Consider the following 17,857-nt stretch of genomic DNA (forward strand, 5'->3'; position numbering starts at 1 on the left):
GTTCGAGCCTCATTTAAATCTGGCTTTGGAAATTTTATTTTCATTGCTATCAGGTTTGGCCTCATTTTCTCTGTGCTGCGCTGAGGAGTTCACAGAGAACGAGACAGCATGCTGTCCGCAGATTGAGTAACAATTATGTATATGAAGTTTTCCTCCCGGAGTAAATGAAAATTATACTCTTGTAGCAGTTGAGCACTCTTGTGTGGGGTAGTGACTTTGCTGCTTGCGTTATGCACAGCTAACTGACTTGTTAGTTTGAGCACTCTGGCAAGGTACGTTCTGGCCTTTTGAAATCTAGCTTTGGGTAACTTTATTTCTCATTGCTATCAGGTTCGGCCTCATTTCCTCTGTGGTGTGCTGATGAGTCCACAAAGGACGAAACAGTTCTGTCCGCAGATTGAGTAACAATTTTGTATGAATTTTTCTCCCAGTATTCTTTTGTTCATCTACCGACCGAGTACACAATATAGAACAGTAGTTCTGTACCCAGCGTTCTCTTCATCACTGCGTCCATCGACGGGGATTTTACCCCGGCTAGCTTGGTCCAGTTAGTAATCTGACGGTCCCAAGTGGTCTTACATGATGGCCTAATACTGGTATCCGAGTGCATAGCTATTTCACTACACAAAGTGTGCAGGGTCCTAACAGTGAAAATACTGCTCTTTGCCCAAGCTAGGGAAACAGCTCACCAGACACAGGCAAAAGCCATGACCAGAGAAGCCAAGGTCTTACTCCATTACTCTCAGTTTCGAGAACACTCTGTAACATGGTTATCATCAGATACATGTACAATGACGTCATGTAGGTGCTGCTGTGTACTTGCATTGTGAGTATTAGTAATTCAGGTATACCTGTGTATATACATGTACAATGACGTCATGTAGGTGCTGCTGTGTACTTGCATTGTGAGTATTAGTAATTCAGGTATACCTGTGTATATACATGATGTACATACCGTTCAACACTCTCTTCAATAGTGCCCCGGAGGGAGTGGGGGGGGGGGGGCTTGTAATTAATTAAGCGCATGTGCAATTACTTTTGTAGTTTGTTGTTGCCTTTGCTAATGTGTCGACCGGACAACAAAGGTCTCTACAGCCTACAGCCTACAGCCTACAGCCTACAGCCTACAGGTAAAAATCCCATCTACTCAGTCATAGACTTTTGAAGTTTTGTGCACCAACTCTTGCTATGGCTATGACTCAGTATGAGTATGAGTATGAGTATGAGTATGCCTATGAGTATGAGTATGAGTATGAGTATGAGTATGAGTATGAGTATGAGTATGAGTATGAGTATGAGTATGAGTATGAGTATGAGTATGAGTATGAGTATGCCTATGAGTATGAGTATGAGTATGAGTATGAGTATGAGTATGAGTATGAGTATGAGTATGAGTATGAGTATGAGTATGAGTATGAGTATGAGTATGAGTATGAGTATGAGTATGAGTATGAGTATGAGTATGAGTATGAGTATGAGTATGAGTATGAGTATGAGTATGAGTATGAGTATGAGTATGAGTATGAGGGTGAGTATGAGTATGAGTATGAGTATGAGTATGAGTATGAGTATGAGTATGAGTATGAGTATGAGTATGAGTACGAGTATTACTTTCGCAAGTCGCCATGCTGCAAGGAGAACACTGACATCATACACACTGACGTCATGTGTAGATGAATCACGTTCTACATCTCAGAGCCGGCGTGCACACAGCCAAGGCGCACTGCATCATGTAAACGGTACGAGAGAGAGGGCCAGGGAGAGAGATGAAGGCCTATCGAGTGAGTCAGCTTTGCGCCTGGAGGAGTAAACATCCCAGGGTTCCCAAGTCTGGGGCCGGCTGCCCAGTGCAAAGGGCATACTTGATTCACGCGATCCGATGTCATCATTTTAGCAGCTCTGCTCATCGACCAGGGAGTCGCAAAAGTACCGGTATTTTGCGACTCCTTGACATCTACCGTACGGTTCTCCAGCCTGTCGTTCTCAAGTAGAATAGACATATCCAAGAAAACGGCTTGAATACGACTCAGTAGCCCTATGCATCCTAATAGAAGTGTTGTTGACAAAAGTGTCAAAAGACAGTCTACCAATGACGTCGTCTGTGTGCCATAGTCAGGTCTATGACGGGAGTGTGGCCCGCGGCGCCAAGAGCATGTCACTGACTCGGTGAGGTCCGAAGACCACGGAGAGGCTCGCGCACTGACCGTCCTTGGCATTACGGACAGGCAGTTGATGCAGTGCTTTGTGGAAAAGCCAATGATAATACTCATACGCACCATTATGACGTTGTCTGATGATAGCAGTGTTGATCATGACACACTGAGTTACAACCACAGAGCCTTTCTGTCCACTAGTTGACTGTGCTGGGATTCGTGTCACGTGTATGTACAGTGGATGTCTGGTTTTGTGGCACTATATTTACCGCTTGCTATGTGTCTTCACAATTGCACCTATTTCCCATTCTGCTCATGATCCATGGGAAGGTCTCTTTTACGGACAAAGCGAAGCACAATCATCACCATGTATCAGTACAGTGAATGACGTCATCCATGCTGGGTAAAATCCATGTGTCAATTATTCTGATAGTGAGAATAGTGTGTAGATAGAAGTAGAGGAGTATTTGGCACACCATGTTGATGGAGATACCAACAGAGAGGTACATGTACATGTATGAAGAAATGGAAAGATGAGTCAAGGTAAACAACAATAACTACGTACTAGTATAATAATTAATATCATTTACTTGTGTTTTCAGATGACATTCTGTTGTTATCGTGTAGTAGCAACAGTACACTACACGTCTGTGGTGATGAATCACCTGCGCTGCAAGGTATCGTTCTGTCTAATGCGATGGGCTGTCACTTGCTTCAGGGCACTTGGACATCCTATCGCCGCAGGCGAATGCCCTTCGCAGTCGAATGCAGGGTGGTCGGCAGTAACTCTCTGCTCTGGTAACAGACATGTACGTTTGCATGATTGGCAGTGTTAATGCGAGTCACTCATGGTCATAACAACAAGCTCTGATTGCATTCGAATCCGTTGAGTTCTTTGTCTATTGTCAAGTTTTGAGTATTGTTCTTCTCACATTTTGCTGATTGTAAAAACAATTTGTATCGAGCAACAGTACGCGTATGATAACCTGAACTGGTTCTGTCAGTACCTCTGAGTTTGGCTGAGGTGACCTAACAATGTGGAAACAGCTGGCCGTCCGGAGACTGTAATTACGTACTAGTACCGGTATTGGTGCTACACATTCGTTGTTAAACTGAAGCGACAGAATACCATCGATAAACATTCTTACTGCTCATGCTGGTCTACTTCACAGTTCTGTTTCCGTCATCTACACAAGCAACCTGTTTGCGAAGTTGCGTGAACTGCGCACTTCATACAGGTACATCTACATCAGTACATCACTACATCACTACGTCATTGTTCTTGACCTGCCCGGTACCCGAACCCCGTCGATTTATTTATTTACTTCACTACATTGTTCTTGACCTGCCCGGTACGCGAACCCCGTCCATTTATTTATTTACTTCACTACATTGTTCTTGACCTGCCCGGTACGCGAACCCCGTCGATTTATTTACATCACTACATCATGTATCGACCGGACAACAAAGGTCCCTACAAATGAAAAGCCAATCTACCCAGTCATTGACTTTTGTGAGCTAAAACTTGCTATGACTGTCGCAAGTAGCCAAGGAGAACACTGACAATAATGCACACTGACGTCACGAGTAGATGAATCACGTGCTACATCTCGCAGTCCGAGTCGGGATGCACACATCTACCAGGGGCAAGGCGAACTGCATCATGTAAACGAGAGAGGGAGAGAGAGATGAAGGCCGATCGACTCAGCCAGCTTTGCAGCCTGGAGGAGTGAACATCCCTGGGTCCGCAAGTCCGGGGCCGGTTCAATAGCGCAAAGGCTTGACTCACGCGATCCGATGTCAAATTTTATCAGCTCTGCGCATCGACCAGGGAGTCGCAAAATACCGGTACTTTGAGGCTCCCTGAAATGTACCGGACCGTTCTCCACTCCAGCCTCTCAAGTTAGTTTCATGAGCAAATAGATAAGAAATGTCCAAGAACGGCTTGACTACGACTCGGTAGACTTACGGTTCCAAATACATGTAAAAGTGCTGTTGACAAAACTGTCAAAAAACTGCCAACCAATGACGTCGTCCTTGTACCATAGTCTGGTTTATGACGGGACTGCGGCCCGCGGTGCCAAGAACACATCACTGACTCGTTGAGGTGGGAAGACCATGGAGAGGCGCGCGCACTGACCGTCCTTGGCATTACGGACAGGCAGTTGATGCAGTGCTTTGTGGAAAAGCCAATGATCATACTCATACGCACCAGTTGAATGTGCTGGGATTCGTGTCACATGTATGTAGGCATGGGCGGGTAATCCTAGTATTATGGCTGGCATTATAACACCACTTCGCATGCAAAATTGGAATTACAAGCATCGACAACGGTGTCATGCATGAAACTGGCTAGGTCCAGTTAAGAAAATCGTGCATCTGAACCCGTCCGGAGACTTGACGATGCAAATCAACCTTCTCAGAGGATTGTTTCAGACAACATGCTCACTGCTGTTTAAGTTGTTTTCTTCTACGCTTTGGCCTTGATCCAAGACGGCCTTCTTAAATCGACTTTTCCAAATTTCAAACTGGCATTATGGAGTAGTGTGAGCATTATAAGTGGCATGATATCCTCATATTATGAGCATTATCGCAGCAAATAACTAGCATTACCCGCCCATGCCTACATGTATGTACATTGGATGTCTGGATTTGTGGCACTACATTTACCGCTTGCTATGTGTCTTCACAATCACACCTATTTCCCATTCTGTTTATGTGTATGAGTCGTACATTTAGTTTTCATTTTTGTTCTGTTTCATCATTCTTTCATATCCATCACAAATGTCAATATCGCATGTCACTGACTATAGTGCCTACACCTCAATTGCTAGCTGTTAAATTCAATCACGTGACTGTTAGCTGGCAATCACAGCAATAACGATTTGGTAATCTTTGCACTAACATCACCTACTAACTAAGGTTGCCAACACGTGAATTGGCTCATATCACAAGCTAGGCGACAGGCCTGGTATTGTTTTGATAAAACTCAGCTGAGCAGAAGAAAGTCTTTGGTGTCTGTTGTTTTGCATCTCACTGTGTGTGTATGTAATCAATGTCTAATGACGTCGTCCATGCTGAGTAAAATCCATGTGTCCATTATTCTGATAGTGAGATACTGTGTAGATAGAAGTAGAGGAGTATTTGGCACACCATGTTGATGGAGATAACAACAGAGAGGTACATGTACATGTATGAAGAAATGGAAAGATGAGTCAAGGTAAACAACAATAAATACGTACATCATGAGCTGGTGTTTTCAGATGTGTTGTTATCCTCAGTCTAGTAGCAACAGTACATGTATGCTATCCGGAACTGGTTCGGTCAGTAACTCCTCTGATCCGCTGAGATCCGCTGAGGTCACCTAACAATGTCGAAACAGCCAGCGGCCGGACATTGTTATCATATACTGGTGTTTTCAGATTCGTTGTTAAAGTGTAGCGACAGTATACCATGGATATAAAATACTTCCTGGTAATGTTACATTTTACATGTTACATGTTACATTTAGATTTTATTTGAAGGATTCTGCAAAAGTAAATGGATACGTATCGGGGGAGTTTCCTGGAAGGGTGGATGAGATGAAAGGGAAGAGAAAGGGGGGGGGGGGGGAGGGCACCTGATAATTGCCATGACATGTGTGTACGGTTCATAACATTTGTCAACCAGGAACAATGCAGATCTCTTGTATACAGGATAGGCAAGTTGTTGCCGAACGCCGAAAACCACCTGTCCCAGTCTGTAGTACGTGTGCGAATGACACATTTTCCACATTCTTGATACTAGATTTTCAAGGATTCTCCAGAGGTGAATGGATGCCTATCAAATTTTTAGGAAGTCTCCCGAGGAAAGGAAAATGAAGGTGGTTGTCATGAGAGAGTGAAGAAGGTGCATGACAAGGTGAAAAATAAAATTACTGTAGTAACTCAAACAGGAACAGTAGAAGCTACTTGCAAACAGGAACAGTAGAAGCTACTTGCAAACAGGAACAGTAGAAGCTACTTGCAAACAGGAACAGTAGAAGCTACTTGCAAACAGGAACAGTAGAAGCTACTTGCAAACAGGAACAGTAGAAGCTACTTGCAAACAGGAACAGTAGAAGCTACTTGCAAACAGGAACAGTAGAAGCTACTTGCAAACAATTGCTATACCTTGCACAGAATACTGGTCGTGGACATAGTGTACACGACGCACGCCAATAGTAAATTGGCTGGCGGATATCACGCTCTTCGGAATTCATTCGTCTTCCCTGTTCATATCAGTGTTAGACAGATGCTAGTTGTGCGGTGTGGACTGTGAGGTTCGACACAGCATGTGAGTTTAACTCTTTACGGACTACGGACGGCACATACTGTTATCAATCGCTATCTTTAAAACACGCACATCAATGAGCGTGCGCTCGACGCGATTGCCCAAGCAACAAGATACAATGTAGAGGAGACGGCTCGATACCGGGACGTTTTGACAGCCAAATTTGTATAGACCCAAACCGATCATCAGCGTTGATTTTTCACTCGAAATATGTTTGTGGAAGGAAACTGGCATGTTGAAGTTTGCTCTGGGGCCAGAGTCAATCGAACTGAGCCACTCCTTTGTGTTGACCCATTGCCTCCAAGTTGCCCAATTTTTCGCTTCAAAAAAGTTCAAATCAGAGGTGGCTCCAAACCGGACACGTTTTAGAGTGCCCGTCAAATTCACTCTGAGTCTGAAATTAGGTAATTGCTATCGCTCCACGACGGCCAGTACAGAGTAACAATAAGCCTTGTGTGTGCTTCCATTAGTTTTGATTGGTATGCGGTGCTTTATTGGCGAGAGGCGAGCCGCTGTTTACCTGCGACAAGAAGTTGATTTTTCGAAAGTCGTAAAACTCAAGTCGCAGTGCGAAGCAACACGTCAAAAACTCACCTGCTTGATATGGCGCTTCTGGTCATCGCAGAGCCATGAAATTTTGGCTCGGAGTATAACACATCGTAGTCTCACTGTGACATATGTTTTCTAATCAAAATACCAAGAGAGAAAGTGAATATTGAGTCCGTTCCGGTTTGCAACCGGTGTCCTATTTGAAACCGTCCCCTATACACACATGCTGATGGCAGCCGATGGGGTGTCCACCCATACCGTAAACCTACCTCAGAAGTTACAGATTTAAATCATCCGTGACAACTGCTAAGATTGAGCAATCTCAACTTCATGCTTGTATATCGTACACAAGCGATCTGTTTGCGCACTTGCGTGAACTGCGCCCTTCATACATGTAGATTTGCAGACGTACATCAGTATAATTACCAGTATATCATGTATCCACAAGACAACAAAGGTCTCTACAAAGAAAACTCCCATCTACTCAGGCATTGAGTTTTGTGCACGAACTCTTGCTATGACTCGTATGAGTATGACTTTTCGCAAGCAGCCAAGGAGAACACTGACATAATTAGGCATGGGCGGGTGATGCTAGTTATTTGCTACGATAATGCTAAAGGCAATGCTCATAATGCCACTTATAATGCTCACACTACTCCATAATGCCAGTTTGAAAGTTGGAAAAGTCGGTTTAAGAAGGCTGTCTTGGATCAAGGCCAAAGCGTGGAAGAAAAAAACTTAAACAGCGGTGAGCATGTCGTCTGAAACAATCCACTGAGAAGGTTGATTTGCAACGTCAAGTCTCCGGACGAAGCCGGACGGGTTCAGATGCACGATTTTCGTAACTGGACCTAGCCAGCTTCAAGCATGACACCTTTGTCGACCGGCAATTATGCTTGTAATGCCAATTTCGCATGCGAAATAGTGTTATAGTGCCAGCATTATGCCACCTGGAAAAAAGGGACTATAATGCCAGCCATAATGCTAGCATTACCCGGCCATGCCTAGACATAATGCTAGCATTACCCGGCCATGCCTAGACATAATGCCAGCATTACCCGGCCATGCCTAGACATAATGCTCACTGACCTCAAATGTAGATAAATCACGTGCTACATCTCGCAGTCGGCGTGCACACATCCACCAGGGCCATAGCCAAGGCGCACTGCATCATGTAAACAAGAGCGGGAGGGAGAGATGAAGGCCTATCGAGTGAGTCAGCTTTGCGGCCTGGAGCAGTAAAAATCCCTGGGTTCCCAAGTCTGGGGCCGGCTGCCCAGTGCAAAGGGCATACTTTACTCACGCGATCCGATGTCATCATTTTAGCAGCTCTGCTCATCGACCAGGGAGTCGCAAAAATACCGGTATTTTGCGACTCCTTGACATCTACCGTACGGTTCTCCAGCCTGTCCTTCTCAAGTAGAAAGGACATATCCAAGAAAACGGCTTGAATACGACTCAGTACTACTAGTAGTACTAGACCTCCGGATCCAAAATAGAAGTGTTGTTGACAAAAGTGTCAAAAGACAGTCTATTAATGACGTCGTCGTCGTACCATGGCCAGGTTTATGACGGGGGTGCGGCCCGCGGCTCCAAAAGCACATCACTGACTCGGTGAGGTCGGAAGACCACGGAGAGGCGCACGCACCGCGTAGATCTACCGTCCTTGGATCTACGGACAGGCAGTTCATGCAGCGCTTGCGGACAAGCCAATACTGATAACAGTCAGTGAGTTTGAGAACGGCACAGATCATTCAGCTGTCGGTTGAGCCATACTGTTGACAGACAGTGAAGATGACTAGATAGTGGACTAGTATAAACATCTACTGGCTGGAGACCAGCCCTTCGTCTTTTCTAGATCAGCTTGCTGTGTCGGTGAAAGAAATTTCCTTCGCGCAAAATTGTATTTTACGACTGAGTTCTTCTTTAGACTTGAGATAGAATTCTTGCAGTTCGCGAAGTATTGTAGATGGTAGCGGTGCTTGCTGATTGAGAGACCACGCTACATATGGTGCCATTGGTGGTGAGTACTTTGCCGCTGTGTTCGTTTGTGTATGGTGCTTGAGTGGTGTGTGTGTATGCGTGTGGTGTGTGTACGTGTGGTGTGTGTACGTGTGTGTTGGGGGGGGGGGGGGGGGGGTGGGGGGGGGGGGGGGCGATCGGTGTATTTGTCCATGGTTGTGATTGGAGGGCATGGTGGGTATGTACAATGTCCGTTTATCACTCGTGGCAGGAATACATCACGTGGGAGTACAAGTACAGAGCTGCTCAATGAAATCCAGTCGTGTCAATCAAGTACAGAGCTGCTCAATGAAATCCAGTCGTGTCAAACAAGTACGTGCCAGGCGTTGCACAGCCCCAGACCTGCGAACGCTAGGCTGAGAAAGGAATTATGATGCAAAGTGACATGTTGCAAAGCACAAACTTGACTTACTCGACCGGATTTTATTGAGCAACACTGCATGTCAAGAAGCGCAGTCAGCAATGAATAAAAATTGTTTTTGTCTTTATCATCTTGACAAATCATTGTGTATCATATTATCACATCCTTGAAAGAATATCACTAGTGAAAATGACAAAAATATACACCTGCATGTACGGGGCACTCTAGTTTTTGAGTGTGTGCGTGCGTGTGTGTGTGCGTGTGTGTGTGATTGTGTGTGTGTGTGTGTGTGTACGTGTGTGCATACGTGTGTGTGCATGGATTCATGTGTGTGTATGTGTGTTGGGGGGGGGGGGTTGAAAATGAATAGTAATTGTTTTACTGAACCTCTTCCTAGTATTAAGAGTCATAACCCCTAACAACAGTGTGCAATACCTGCATACCATGCTGTCCTGACCGAATTTCAACTTGACGTCTTTTTCACGATCCAATGATCCTTCCACAGGTGATTTAGGACATATGTACAGGGCATGAATGTATCACACATTTTTTTCTTGAACTAATTTCTGCATGTTCAACAGGGGATTTGTCCGCCACAGTTCCTGCATACGTCTGATAATACATGTACAATGCGCATTGCATCATAAAATATAAAAAAAGTCCACTGTTGAACATGAAATTCTGTCTGAACAGCACCCATGCTAGAGTTGCACACTCTTGGAGATTATGTACTCTTGCTAATATTCTATTACTTTGTAGCCATACAATATATGCTGTTATGAAAGGACATGTTTGTGTACTTGACCGGCGTTAAGCTTCTTGTCAGACCTTGAGTAACTTAGACTGCCAACTCCAAGAAAACACAATAATATGATGACGGGCAGGTTGGGAACATATTTCTCTGCACTGTGAACTACGCATATCATAAAACAGAGTCACACGAAATCTTTGACACCCTCAAGAGATGACTTATTGCCGCTGGAAAGCAAACTTGTTTCCTTCAAGTCAGCCATTTTATAACCAAGGCAACCTGTGAGCTTGCTGCTGCACGTCATACAAAACCATATGCATGTGCCGATAAATCACAGTGTTAAACATTAGGGGTCGTCCACAAATATCGATGTTTTTTTAGAGAAGATATTCGTTCGTTTGGTGGGGGGGGGGAGGGATTTGGTCCCTGTTCGTCTCGTCCTTTTCAAAAAAATATGGATCTCTAACTTTGGGCGGGCACTGTGCAAACATGCAGTTGATGACCTACATGTACATGTACACAAAGTGAAAGTCAACCAATACAACAATACAGCCATGACAAGGTTGAGAATACAGCCATGGCAAGGTTGAGAATACAGCCATGGCAAGGTTGAGAGACTGTGGCAAGAATACAGCCATGGCAAGGTTGAGAGACTGTGCAAATGTAAACTCAGGTGTATGGTGAATTTGGAGTTCCTTTTGGTCACGTTTTGCAAGGAGATCACACTTTGTTAAAAAATATCGATACCCTGCATAAACGTGTGTATGTTCGTTTTGAGGGGGGAGGGAGGGTGTCCGGGGAGAAAGGAACAAATATCGTCTTGAAAAAAATATCGATATTTACGGACGGCCCCTTACCTTATATTGAAAAAACTTCTTTTCAAATGTTTCCTACCCACAGCATACATTAAGTACCAGTGGTGTCCTCCACTTTGTAGCTAAAGGCAACTTCAGGATAATCATGAATTATGATGTTTGGTGTTGGTTGTAGCTACTGAACGCTTTAAGCACTTTGATTTGAAAAATGGTAAAAGCCCAGTGAATGTTGGATACTGGCAGTCTGCATAGCATGAAATGAGTGACAAAGTCTATTTGCATTTTGGAGTTGAAATGGGCGTTGGATTCTTGCTCCTGCAACATTAAACCCAGCAGCTGTTGCCGTCGTGTTGTGAAGTCACTATGAAGATTTGTAGAGTAATCCCATGAGTATTTATGTGCTGCTGTCTGACCAGGAAAATACTATGTGGTATGATTTCATATGCCTTGACATGTACGTAGAGATCCTCAAGTGTGCTCGACACTCTACTTGCCCCTCAAGCATTTAATTCTTATCTGCACACTTCTACTCAACTCCCAAACCAGGCAGGAGTGGCACGGTATGCCTATGAGAGTCTATTGTATTGTGATGTTTTGCATAGTTATGACAAACATAGCATACATTAGCATTGACTGGAATTTCTCTCATTTTGTCTGGTGTACTACAGGTGTAACCATGGCAACGAAGACTCTTCCCGAGGAGAGGAACCTGCTCAGCCTTGTACGGAGGAACGATCATCAGGAGTTGAGGGAGGCAATCCTTCAAGAGGACGGTACCTTGAAGGAGGGTGTATCAAACCAGACATATACCAACAAAAGGGGATGGAAGGAGCCATTACTGGTATGTAATATGCACATAGTTATACACATACACACTGACACACACACACACACACACACACACACACACACACACACACACATACACACACAGAAACACACACACACAGAAACACAAACACACACACACACACACACACACCTGGTCCCTGGTCCTGGTATACACTGCCATGTAGGTCACGTGTTTCTCGTTGAGCGAGACGGAGACGAGAGGAGACATGAGCGTTGGTTTCGGGATAAGTCGTTTCGCCTATTGAAACGCCTCTGGCAATTCTGACATTGCAATTGGAACTTGTCCCTTTCATCAGCAGTTGGGCGCCTGGTGGATCGGTTCAAGTTGTGGATAGCAAAGCCCCGGATCGAGTTGCAGCAACGTTCACAAATGGGACAGTGAGCGGTACAGCACGGTTTCCGAATACATAGGCGTACAGGTGAAGAGCTTGTGGCATTGGCAACATTCGGGGCAGAACTGGACTGGGCACAGCGATGGACTGCAATGCCACCCGCACTTAGAAACCATCGGTGACACTGGGAGCACTGGCGGCTGTTGGCTTGCTGCTGGACTGGTCACAGACATGTACATTATGTACACGCTGAAAAATAGAACATGTTTGAGTTTTCTTTTCGGTTCGTTCCACACGCATAACGCACCAAAAGGCAGCAAAAATGAATAAACGTGTGGTTTCACGAGTAAACGTGCCAATTGTGATCACAGCTTGTGTTTATCCACTGTCCACTGGACTATACTGTGGCATGACTTCACCGAGTATCATCGCCATTCCCCGATTCCTCCAGCAATTTCAATGGACATACTTACTGTTTCACTGAAAAGATACTTTTGAACAAGGTGACTACTCCTACCGTTGGGGTTCCTGCTTTTTTGGCCTAGTATCTTCTTGACTACCGACATGTTTTTCTTGTGCGATGTTGTCTTCGCAAACTGCTGCCCGGTCGACAATCGTACACGATCTCCCAGATACACCTGACACAGCCACGCAATACACATGTGTCTTGAGATGACTTTATAGAACAGAGTTCCGAACTTGGAGACGAGTCTTGTCCAGTGATGTGAAGTGATTTTTCAAGAAAGCTGCGACGGGTGTTCTCAAACCAGAAAAGGTTACGTTCGCCAGCCCTTGGCTACTATCCACACTCCGGCGTAACAGAAACTTGCATCAGTCCTACACTCCATCGTGGCAGGAACTTGCCTTATTCTTCATTTGGGGATGTGAAAGTGTGATTCTCCAAGTTGACACTGCGCTGCGATCATAGCACGTTGTTGTGAGTTTCAAAAGCTAGCGTCAGCCCCAAAAATGGTGAGGCATTCCCTGGGCGCTCATGTGTGTGTGTGTGTGTGTGTGTGTGTGTGTGTGTGTGTGTGTGTGTTGTGTGTGTATGCATCGGTCTGTGCGTGTGCGCGTGCGTGTGCGGGCATGTGTCCTCTCTGGAGGAGACACGAATGAGTAATGTTATGAAACAGATGCACTACAGGACAGGTGTGTAAGTGTGTGTTGGGGGAGGGGGGGGGGGGTGCATGGTTTTGAGGGCTGGCTTATGTGTGTGTGTGCATGTGCGTCTGTGTGTGTGTGTGTGTGTGTGTGTGTGCCTGCGTGCGTGCATGCGTGCGGGCAGGCGGGTGGGTGCGTGTGTTTGCTGGCTACCACGCATGATGGTGCACAGCGGGCCCTTGACCTATTCATATATGTAGCGTCTTCTGTCGGCTTGACAGTCAACTTGGACAAGACAAAGGTGATGGCTGCTGGATATGGACTCACGGAAGCAGACCGGCTGCCCCTGGACGTGGCGGGTGAGGTGGTCGAGTGTGTAGATAGTTTTCGTTATCTTGGCTCCCTCCTTCACACGAATGGCCGATCCACCCCGGATTTCAGCTCGCGCATTGCCGGTGCATCACATGCATTTGACAGCAACCTTTCCCTTGCTACGAAGCGGCTTGTGTACGAGGCATGCGTGTTATCTCTGCTTCTGTACTGTGCTGAGTGCTGGGTGCCATTGAAGCCCGACCTTGATGCACTGTGCTCTTTCCATCTGCGCTGCATTCGTTTCGTAATGGGTGGACGAACGACTGACCAGGGTTGATGTTCTGGCGCGATGGAATCCGTGACATCCCCAACCTGCTGACATCGCGCCACATGGAGTGGCTTGAGCATGTTGTGCAAATGCATGAAGAGCGTGCCCGCGTCAGCTACTGTTTGGTACCCTGCATCCTGTCCGTCTGATATGCGGCCCGAGAAAAAGATGGCGCAATGCTGCGCGGAGGGATCTGGCGGTGTTGGGCATCGACAAACGGTACGACTTTGCCGAGGATAGACGGGAACGGCGGGCCGCTTACAATGTTCTGCCCCCCGCCCGAACCCGTTTATGCGCCCCTGCGGGTACCTTGTGCCGAGTGTGGTCGTCTCTTCTCCAGGAGTGGTTTGCCTCGTCACAAATGCCTAGGTGAGCGCCGCAAACCTGTATCAGTATAGAGAGGTAGCCGACAATGTTCTGCCTGCCAACGCTGGTTCCGAAGTGCTGGAGGTTTGGCAGTCCACAAGTGCCCCATCTCCCAGGCGCTCCCCACGGCATCGTCTCAAGCTCCATGTCGAACAGCGGTGTCCACCATTGCTGCTCAGCTCATTCCTCCGCCACCGCGCGTGCGGTTCGATCTCTTATGCTGCAAGGCCCACTGTGGGGCCTGTGGTCGGTGCTTCCGCTCTACTCATGGCTTCCATATCCATAGCTGCCGGAGATTGCTCTCTCGTGGTACCAATTGAACATGGTCCCTGACCTCTCGGCAAATCGCCCACTTTCTGTCGTCACTCGTCGATCCATGTTGTCGGCTCCGCAAGCGAGCACGTGATCGTAATGGCAGTGTTTACCAGGACCAGGACAAGGTGTGTGTGTGTGCGTGCGCGCGCGTATGGTGGTATGTTGGCGTATGTGTGTTTGTATGTTTGTGTGTGTGTGTGTGCATGCGTGCACGCATTTGTGAATATGTGCATGCGTTCGTGTGTGTGACAGCTGCCTATAGCGAGATCATGGATGGATCTATAGCCATCAGACTCCACTGCTTGTTGTTATAATGTTGTGCCTGTCGTCTGTGCTGGGGTCAACTTCAATAAACACTTCTTAGTCTTTAACTCGGATACTGAGCCAATAAATATAATTATAATAGAAGAAATCACATGGAAACGAGTTATGAAGCAACTATCCACGACTGTTACAATATATTACTCAGTCAGAAAGTGCGATAACAGGGCACAAAACTGACATGTCACTGTGACAGTCAACAACCTGAGACCTAGCTCTCACACACCTCCAGTGCGCAAACCGACAGCCTTCCAGCTTGGAAGGTTCAAGGTTATGTTAAGACCAATGAGGGGAAGGTGAGTGCAGCGAAACTGTTCATAAGCTAAGTCCCATGGCAACAAAGAATGCTGACTGTTACAGGACCATGACGAGACCAGTTAATAACATGACAATGCGGTCTAACTACAATTCGAAGCAGCAAAGCAACACAACACCCAACTTGGGTGGGTCAGCTATATTAGAGATAAAGAAAAGGGGAAGCATTCTTTGTTGCCATGGGACTTAGCGTGTGCACATTTTCGCTGCGCTCACCTTCCCCTCATTGGCCCTACATTAACCTTGAACCTTCCAAGCTGGAAGGCTGTTGGTTTGCGCACTGGAGGTGTGTGAAAGCTAGGTCTCAGGTCGTTGAATGTCTCAGTAACATGTCAGTTTTGTGCCCTGTTATCGCACTTTCTGACTGAGTAATATCTTCTTGCAGTCGTGGATAGTTGCTTCGTAACTCGTTTCCATGTGATTTCTCCTATCTTTCTTACTCTTTGTTCACAATATACATACATATGTACCAGTGGACTACTTTTGGACGTTTTTTATTATTTTTTGTGTAATCAATGGTACCAGTGAATCCTTTATCAGACCCACTCTGATTAAGCAGTCCATACTATGTGGGATCATCTCCAAACCACCCAGGGTCCAGACATTCACCTTGGTGTGAAAAGTGGTCGTTTCATAGCTACTTAAGTAATCTTGTAATATCATAATTATTGGATTGTCCCTCTCCCCTTTTCGGGAGACCCAAGTGACCAGCAACTGTTGTTGTCTGTGAGAAAGAACAAGTATATGGATATGGATGTACATCAATGTTTGAATATACATGCTTGTGTGTATTCGTGTATGTGTGTGTGCGTGTGTGTGCATGTGTGTGTGGGCATGTGTGTGTGCGTGCGTGTGTATGCATGTGTGTGTGTGTGTGTGTGAGTGTGTGAGTGTGTGTGTGTTTGCGTGAGTACGTGTGTGTGTGTGTGTGTGTGTGTGTATGTGTGTGTCCATGCGTGCGTGCGTGTGTATGTTGCTTGATTTTGTGTTCATACCATTCCTGCATACCAGGGTCGGCTGCTATTCAATGCCTGCGATGGTGGCCGCCTGGAGTGTGCCTGCATCCTTGCAGACTGTTGCGGAGAAACAGTCATCAACCATCGCTATGGGGTAGGTCTGTGTATGTGTACTTGCATTGCTGACACTGTCCCAGGTGCTAAGCACACTGCTCGGTAACTTACACTGACTGGCTTTAAATGAGAATGTCGAGGTGTTTGCATGTGTGCAAATTGTGCATGTGATTGCGTCTTTCTTGGAGGTAGGGGGGGGGGAGGTGTAATGTTAGGTAAGGGGGTGTAATGTTAGGTAAGCGGGGAGGTAAGCGGGGGGTGCAATGTTAGGTAAAAGGGGTGTAATGTTTAAAAGTAAGGGGGGGGGGGGGTAATGTTAGGTAAGAGGGGGATTTTAGGGGGGGGGGGGGTGTAATGTTGTTCTCTTGCTTTATTCCAAACAACTAGCTCTGGAAAGCTCTGTGACATGATGCCAACAGAATGTAGTGGTGTGCGTGCATGCGTACAGGGGAAGCGGAAAATGTAAATGGATAGCAGCACAAACGGTGTCGCGTGCATACATGTACATGACAGTCAATGCATGTATATGTGAACACTAAGAGGGGGGGGGGGGGGGTAGGGGGTTAGGAGGTACATCATTTTAATAAGTTTTTTTAATTTATAGAAGAAAAAAGGACCAAGGAACTACAAGTTTTTTAAAGTACGAGAGTCTCGTTCTGCGGCATGATTTTATGTCAGATATGAGTGAAACACAGCATTCAGAAAGTAAACATATGACTCAGCCCAAATTAGCAACTTATAAGATACTGACTGCTGTAGTCAGAACAGTGTGACATTCCTCAAATGCCATATCGAGTAGAATGGGTGGATGCAGGTATGTGATATCGGTGGTATCACTCTGCTGAAAAAAGACTTGCAGGTCAATGTCTAGCTACGTCAGGAGTACTCTGCCTTGAAATCCCAAAGGAATTTATCATTATTTGAAACTGGGATGTTGAGCCATAAATAAATGTGCAAAGGAAAAGGACATATGGATACGAGTTAATAGTACCTCTCCATCACTGTAACTGGATACTATATACGTTGAATGTCTCAGTACTCTTGTCAGTTTTGTGACTAGTTATTGCACTTTCTGACTGTATATAGTATCCAGTTACAGTGATGGACAGTTACTCTTAACTCGTATCCATATGTCCTTTTCCTTTCTACGTTTATCATCCTGGACCTTTTAATCAAATAGCGTTTACCTTAAAAAAAAAAAAAAAAAATCGAAGTCACTAATGGATAGTTATGTCATAGGATGATAGCCAGCTCCTGTTGACCTGCCGTATGTGAAGTAATGATGTATGTCAATCCATTAATTACCCTTACCCTGCCTTATCCCCTATCGAGTACCTCTTTGAATGCTTCCAGCAAGGGTACTGAGTGAGTCAGTAGAGTCCCTACTTCTATTGTTCAGACAACAACGAGCAGAGCATTGCAGACATTTTCTACAAGATTAAAATTAGCTTGGCATACTGTGTACATAACCATGACCATTGTTTAGTATGGCTTCAGTCAATAGGTATAATACAGTGGAACATCTTCAGTATACATACCAATTAGCAGAGATCAGATCCACAACTTGCAGGGCATGTTTC

At 45.6% G+C, this 17,857-nt stretch overlaps 1 protein-coding gene across 1 annotated transcript in view; it reads left to right on the forward strand.

Moving 5' to 3' along the window:
* The first annotated feature begins 8,735 nt into the window (after positions 1 to 8,735).
* Positions 8,736 to 17,857, forward strand: part of LOC135819266 (uncharacterized) — a 31,450-nt gene continuing 22,328 nt past the window's right edge. Inside the window, exons 1-3 of the mRNA XM_065332441.1 lie at positions 8,736 to 9,036; positions 11,631 to 11,803; positions 16,219 to 16,317. Coding sequence (XP_065188513.1) covers positions 11,639 to 11,803; positions 16,219 to 16,317 — 264 coding nt within the window. The 5' untranslated portion in view covers positions 8,736 to 9,036; positions 11,631 to 11,638. The remainder of the gene's footprint in view (positions 9,037 to 11,630; positions 11,804 to 16,218; positions 16,318 to 17,857) is intronic.

The sequence above is a fragment of the Sycon ciliatum genome, chromosome 6 (assembly GCF_964019385.1).
Source record: "Sycon ciliatum chromosome 6, ocSycCili1.1, whole genome shotgun sequence".
NCBI lineage: Eukaryota > Metazoa > Porifera > Calcarea > Leucosolenida > Sycettidae > Sycon > Sycon ciliatum.